The 7,460-nt window shown below is 41.1% G+C and overlaps 1 protein-coding gene across 1 annotated transcript; it reads left to right on the top strand.

The window, feature by feature from the left end:
• Nucleotides 1–672: 672 nt before the first annotated feature.
• Nucleotides 673–3,408, top strand: LOC147616436 (tetraspanin-8-like). Its single transcript, XM_086777514.1, has 2 exons — nucleotides 673–1,360; nucleotides 2,840–3,408. Exons 1-2 carry the CDS (start codon nucleotides 863–865, stop codon nucleotides 3,137–3,139), a joined length of 798 nt encoding a protein of 265 aa, XP_086633640.1. The 5' UTR covers nucleotides 673–862; the 3' UTR covers nucleotides 3,140–3,408.
• The last annotated feature ends 4,052 nt before the right edge of the window (nucleotides 3,409–7,460 follow it).

Here is a 7,460-nt window from a genome sequence, read left to right as displayed (position 1 = left end):
AGATGATTGGGCATTCATTGTGCACTGCACTTATGATCCTTATGTCTATGATGTATGCATGTCAATCTGCCTCACATAATCATCTATTGCATTTCCCCAACTAGTCATGGCCACGTCTCTAATTGTAGGGGACGCCCTCTAGCTCCCTCTCTTAAGGGCATTACAAGTAGTGTTCGGGAAAGGTGTGTGTCTAAGCTTATCCTTGAGCCAATTGGAAATTTGAAGTGGCCAGTTGGAATCATCAGTAAAAGGTATTGAGGTTGGAATCGTGAGCAGCAAAAGGAATTGAGCCGCTTGAAAGAAAAAAAGTAAAAATAGTGTAAATTTATGAGAAAGTATAACCAGTTTCTTTAGGTTTTGGCTTGGTGAGAAGTGAAGAGGAAGTGTGTATGTTTCTCGAATGTCTACCACAAGCTCTCAGTGCTATACTTCTACCTAGCTTCTATCATATACCAGCCTTCTATGTGGATGCATATAAGGCCATGCTTGTTTTTTTGTCTTTTCCAGCCAAAAAGGTGATCAAGGGTGGCAAAGGTTGCCACGTGGCACGTAAAGGTTTTTCCCACATAGGTGTTGTAGCCAAGTTAACTTGACCCGTGGGAACGCGACTTCATGCAGGCGGACTTTTTTTTAAACTAAAATTTAAAAACTGTTTTCGCAGCGTCCAAGAGAGCTCGTAACCGTTGACGTTTTGTCTACCCCCGATAAGGGCAGCTGCCAGCACGTCCCCTCCCCTCACAGCCACAGCCCTCCTTGCCTACCCTTCACATCTCCGTAACCTTGAGAACCAAGCAGACAAGCAGACAGAGCGCTCTAAACTCAGCCTGCAGAAAACCCTAACATCACAAGAAGAAACAAAGCCATGGGTCTCAGCGACAGTCTCGTCGGCATCCTCAACTTCCTCACCTTCCTTCTCTCCATCCCCATCATAGGAGCAGGGATTTGGCTAGCCAGGCAGCACAGCGCAGACTGCTACCACTTTCTGCAAGGTCCAGTGATAGCCGTTGGGTTCTTCATACTACTGGTCTCCTTGGCCGGCTTTGTGGGATCCTGCTGGAGGGTCACATGCCTGCTCTGGTTCTACCTGGTGGTCATGTTTCTGCTCATTGTGCTGCTCTTCATCTTCACTATTTTTGCCTTTGTGGTCACTAACAAGACTGCAGGGGAGGTTGTGGGCAACAAGGGTTATAAGGAGTATAAGCTTGGGGACTACTCCACTTGGCTTCAACGCCAGGTTAACAAGGCCTCCAACTGGGAGAAGATCCAGAGCTGCCTCTCTGATTCCAAGTTCTGTGATGGCCTCAGAAACGAGTACCCCACTGAATCTGAGTTCGATAAGGCCAGCCTCACTCCTATCCAGGTACCTTCACGTTACTTGATTTGTAAATTTCTCATCCATGTCAGATCATCAGATTTGTGCATTTATACATACACCCATTAATTTATGATGGAAAATCATTATCCATGGATGTGAGGTTACAAACATGCATCTAATCCAATGTTTGACATGGATGTATGTACATATATGTTTACTATAGGTAGCCAATGTCTTCTGGCATGAAGACATATATTGACATATCTATGCATATTCAACAACATACATGTGCACATCATTGTGTGCACGTCAGATTTGTTCTGGCCTTCTGGGGATATTGTATGCAGATGTATGTCCAGGGTATGTTTCTAGTCTACATGCACATACATGCTCACCATGGGGACAATTGTCTTGATTACAGTTACTGTGGGGTGCACATTCACCTGTCCTCTTATTTGGGTCAGATCTGTTCTGGGGGCTATTGGCTTCCAAATGTTATACAGATGTATGTCCTGGGTGTATCCGCACTCTAGATGCATAATATACACGCCCATGATTGTTTTGGGTATATCCGCATTCTATATGCATAATATACATGCTCACCATTGTTTTGGGGACAATTGTCTTGATTAGGTTACTGTGGGGAGGAGCACACTCACCCCTGTCCTCTTATTTGGGTCAGGTCTGTTCTGGGCGCTATTGGCTTGTAAGTGTCTGCAGATGTATGTCCTAGGGTATATTTGCACTCTACATGCATAATATACATGTGCAGTTGTCTTGATTAGATTTTCTTTGTGGTCCACACTCACCTCTATCCTCTTATTTTGGGTTAGCATTCATCCACTTTCATATACATGTCTGTTTTTATACACCACAATGTGCATATACATGTGCACATCATCTTGTGCAGGTCAGATTTGTTCTGGTGGGTATTGGCTTCCAAATGAATGCAGAAGATGTGTTTCCGGAGTATGTCTGTACTATATATGCATGTATATGCTCTCCATTGTTTTGGGGACTATTGTCTCGATTAAAGTTGCTGTGGGCGCACACTTTTACCCCCTATCCTCTTATTTGGGTCAGAATTCATCCACTTACTCCCTATCCTCTGATCTGGGTCACAATTCATCCACTTTCATATACACGTGTGCCACATCATTATTTTCTTTAGAGTTGTTTTGTGGGCTTTTCATACATGCTACACCTTTCAATTTGTATTTTCATGATTTCATATGAACATATACTTTTCCTTCCGTTCAGATGTGCTTACATGTGCACACTCACATGCATATCTCATCATGGGATTCCATTCTTATTCATTTGTGTCATGTATAGCTTCTACATAGATATGCATGTATATGCAGTTACATGCTCGTAGGTGTCCATTAGGTCTTTGTTCGGGGCTGACCTACACATACAATCACAGTGCTTAAGTATGTACCTTGTTTTGGTAGGGTCAGAGAGTGTGCGCAGTTTTCTTGGTGTTTGGTATTAATTTTCTCTTTTGGTCTGTCAATTTTTCAGTCTGGCTGCTGCAAACCCCCAACAGGCTGTGGCTGCACGTTTGTGAATGCAACCTACTGGGATTCTTGCACTTCTCCAGCCTATGATACTGACTGCATGACCTATCGGACGAATTCCACCATCTTGTGCTTCAACTGCAACTCATGCAGGGCAGGAGTTCTGCAGAACATAAACAAAGATTGGCGCAAGGTTGCGGAAGTGAACATTGTCATGCTTGTTTTCCTCATCATTGTGTATTCAGTGGGCTGCTGTGCTTTCCGAAATGTGAAGAATGACGGGTATGGGAAGAGGGGTTATTAACCTTAGGTGGAATTGTGTATTCAGTGGGCTGCTGGACTTTCTGAAATGTGAAAACTGACGGGTATGGGAAGAGGGGTTCTCTCTTTACTGAAAGCAGCTTTTATTCTGTTTGTGCATGTGGACAAACAAGCAAGGGGTGGTGAAATTTCTGTGTGCAACAACTGCTTTTGTTGCACCCCATCTCGTTGCTGCATGTAATATAGTAGCATGCAAGGTGTGATAATTTGTTGTTTGTATCTAGCAGTTTGCAATATGTGCCCAGTTGTTGATGCTTTGTAAGCCCTTTGTACAGTGTATGTGACTGCCTATGTATTTAGATTCTTTCTCGTTTTGTATGTTTGTGTGATCTTAATTGAATTGTATATATGTATGCAAGTAGCATTGGTATAATCAAGTTGAATACTATGAGACTTGTGCATAAGTTTGTGGTGTTACTAAAGAATCGAGTTCCTCTGATTTCTTAGCTGCCCTTGGTGTTGTGTGCTATGCTGTATTAGGAAATGGCATGTAGGATGCCATTCTGTTTTGGACAATGGGGAGCTGCAACATCACCAACCTGTTTTTTAACATAAAACAGTAGGCCCATCTGCTGTTCCTGGGTGTCAGCTCACATGTCACCTGTTTTGGACAATGGGGAGCTGCAACATCACCAACCTGTTTTAACACAAAACAGTAGGCCGTCTGCTGTTTCTGGGTGTCATCAGCTCACATGTCAGCATCCTGGGTGGCAGATCCTGGGTGTCATGATCTGCCCTCTGCTGATGCAAGTTTGTAGCGCAGTGGTCTCAACGTCATTTCTTGGTAATTGAACTCCTCATGCTTTTTGACTTTCCACCTCAATTGTCAGTTGGTGTGGTCGTTGTCAGCGCCTCCTCCAATCAATCGAGTTCATGGCCTCACTGAGATGATAACTAGTTGGAATAAGTGCAGCTAAATGGTCAAGCTTAAATGCTAGAGAGCATAGCATGCCTCTTGTGCATGCTCCCCACTATGCAATTTTCACAGAAAATTTCCAGAGAGGTTGGGGGGCTTGATGGGTAATAGGGGCAATGAGGTTTTTCTATGTTTGGGGTTGGGTGGTTGTCCCCTATCAGATCTAAAACTACTGAATTTACAATTTTGGTTGATTTTTCAAACTGAGGCTAATGGCTCTCATATTCTCCTATTTGAATTCCCTTCTCATATGTAGGTCCCCTAAGTGTTGGTTTCATCAATTAATCAATTAATTGAGCAACGACCTTGTGTTTCAAGCTTGAAATAATGGCGCATGTAATAGGTCCCCTAAACGATGGTTTCATTAACTAAGTTAACCCAAGAGTAATAACCATAGGCAATCGCCCAACAGGCAAGCAATGTAGTTCTCCTAAATGTTTGTTAAATAAACCCAATCACCTAACAGGCAAGAAATGTTTAAGGTCTTTTCTTGCAGATCAGAGCTGTCTTGTGCTCTCGTAGTGTAAGCATGATTCAATAACACCGGGAAGTTGGGATGCATGCAGGTGCTCTCTGTTATATTACATGCACACCTTTTCTCTCTGTGGACATGCATGAGCTTCAAAATTTACATTACTTGTAAGCTGTCAAAACTCTGACATTGAAGTGTTTTGCTGGTATTGCTAATGTATGGACTGATGAACACTACATAGAATTTTTAAGAGGTTGGTTGACATACGAAGTTCCACATATCATCCTCCTAGACAAATCAGCTAACAATGAACCTGGTTCTACCAGCTTCCATTTTATATTCATGATTTATTAGGTTTCTAGAGAATCCCTCCACATAATAGAAGCACATTTGGTTTAATCTTCAAACCAATATGTACTTTTTGTCGTGGTCCATGTTCATGTGCAGCTAATGGTTCTTCTAGCAAGTCTGAGCTTATGGAATTTGGGAGAGTTCTCGTAGTACTTGAGTGTGAGTGTGCAACCCCCTCGTAGGTTGTGTGCCTGATCTTTCCATCATTTTTTTAAATCATAAACATTAACTAGAATGCTTGGGCAGTTGTGCTTGTGTTTTTCTCAATTGGCAAGTTTGTACTAATTTTTGTGGCTTCACATAATTGTTGAAAAGCTATTTTGACAAACTTTGATCATAGCCAAGTCACATTGTTTTTGGAGTAGAGATTAGTTTCCTAAGCTCAATTTGATTTGTTCTTGTGATCACATTGTAGCCAAGTCACATTGTTTTTGGAGTAGAGATTAGTTTCCTAAGCTCAATTTGATTTGTTCTTGTGATCACATTGTATGGTTCTATGAGAAGAGAATGTGTACTAACTTCTAAAAAACAGAACTATGGAGAATGTGTACATTGTACAAATCCTGAGAAGGGGTATGTATGAAAGAGCTGCAATCTATTAAAGAAAGAGTACGTTCACTTGTATGTTGTCTCCCTTGTGCATGCATATATGATGGTTGTTTTCCTGGCATTAAATCCTAATGCTTGTGGTTTATTTGATCATGCATTCACCAAGGCATGCTGCAATCTCTTGCTCTGTGGAATTTCTCTCTTGATTTGAATAGATTAGCAGCATTCCCTTTGTGACATTTATGATCTTAGCACATGATTATGTCAGATGTTATCCTTGTTTGTTAATGATATTGTGGTTGGCCTTCTTGATTGTCACTTGCAACATTCTTAAAGTCTTGAAGCATTTGCAACATTCTTGTCCTCCTTTAGTTCTCATCAGCTAGTGGATGCCCACGGATGAACAAAACCGCCTGCAAGATTATTAGTCGTTAATTTGGGTGTCTAATTATATGCAAAGAGGTTTTATTGTGTGTTTAGTGATGTGCATTTCGAGGTCTTCTTTGCTTAGCGCGCATTTGACATTGTTATTGGAGCACATTCAATATTTTTCACAAGTGATTTTTCAATTATGTCATGATCCTTCTAGTATGTTGGATATCTTTTATGGATGACCTCATGGCATAGTGATAATGTGCATTCTAAGAATATGTGGGATAATTTATGCTTTTGTAGGCCAATTTCAGTGTCATTAGGATTGTTTGATAGATTTGTTATCCAAAGTGGATAGCTGCTACCCAAGGAAATCATTGCAAAGGCTAGAGTTGAAGTGAATGAGGATGATGGACAAGAGAGCCACGTGCATACCTCTCTCGCACCTAATGAATTGTTGATGTTTCTCAAATTGATGTTAATGATGTTAGTTTTCTAACCATTGATATAGTTGTTGATCCCATTGATGAGGATGCATGCCTTGATGGCATGCCGCATGTTGTGGAGATTTCATATGCTACTGGTATGCATAATGGTGGGATTACTTATGATGATGCCCTTTGTTCATGAGATGATTTTGATCCGGTCATTTTGTTAATTCGATTATTGATGCTCTATGCATTGAGCCATATTTTGATGATGTAGTGATTATTAATATGCACATTGATCATGCTGGTGATGATCAAGTCATTTGAGAGAGTTATTGGATTCTATTTCTTGTGATATGCAAGTCATTGAGATGTAGTATGCTATTTCACTTGATGCATTTATTGATCCAATCATTCAGACTCCATGATGATAAAATATTGTAGTTTCTTGGTGATATTCATGATGTTTTAGAGGATGTAATTGCTCCTTATGTTTAAAATGATATTCTTGATGTTTCAAAGGATGTAATTGCTCCTTATTTTTAAAAGGATATTCTTGATATTTCGAAGGATGTAATTGCTCCTCATTTTTTCCAATATAGTATAGGTCATACATAGTCCGTAGCGCACACATGAAACACGAAACTCACAAAATTTTCAAGTGGGGAGCAAGTTTTCACTCTTATGATATGGGAGAAATCATGCCAATGCAGGTGTGCCCAAGCAAAAAGGAAGAGGAGCTCAACAATTGCATCTTTCCTTAACTCAATGCCATCTAGCTGTCTCTCTCAGACAAGATGGATAAAGGGAAAGGAGTGCTAGGAGCTGAGGGAGGAGGATAGGCTAAGAGAGGCTGGACCAAAGTGACTGACAAACCTAAGGGTAAGGCTAATCTCAGACGAATTAAGGAAGAAGCCAGCAAGGCTCAAAGTAGACCTGTAGTTAGGGCAGTGGGAGGCAACAAGTCTCATAGTAATCTAAGCCCTTTGATATACTCGAATCCCTTCAGCCCCTTGGGCAGGGTAGATGGTAAGACATCCTCTGTAGAAAGATTCAATTGGCAGATAGAGTCAGCCTAGAAATATATTCAGAAAGAAACCCTTGAAGAGAGAGGTGATGAGAAGGTAGACATGGTCCCTAAAACTGCCTTGATATGAGTAAGAGTGAGGAAGTTAAAGGTTGTACTTGAAATGTGAAGGGGATTAAAGATAGGAAG

Source organism: Cibotium barometz, chromosome 38 (genome assembly GCF_041138505.1).
Source record: "Cibotium barometz isolate CiBa-2024 chromosome 38, ASM4113850v1, whole genome shotgun sequence".
Taxonomy (NCBI): Eukaryota; Viridiplantae; Streptophyta; class Polypodiopsida; order Cyatheales; family Cibotiaceae; genus Cibotium; species Cibotium barometz.
The sequence above is the reverse complement of the archived record's forward strand: the minus strand, read 5'-3'. Positions and strand labels throughout refer to the sequence as shown.

Bases quoted from the DNA above. Each gene is read 5' to 3' on its own strand.
- LOC147616436 (XM_086777514.1), top strand. From the start codon at position 863: ATGGGTCTCAGCGACAGTCTCGTCGGCATCCTCAACTTCCTCACCTTC. The intron at 1,361-2,839 runs GTACCTTCACGT...TCAATTTTTCAG, and splicing joins CCAGCCTCACTCCTATCCAG to TCTGGCTGCTGCAAACCCCC.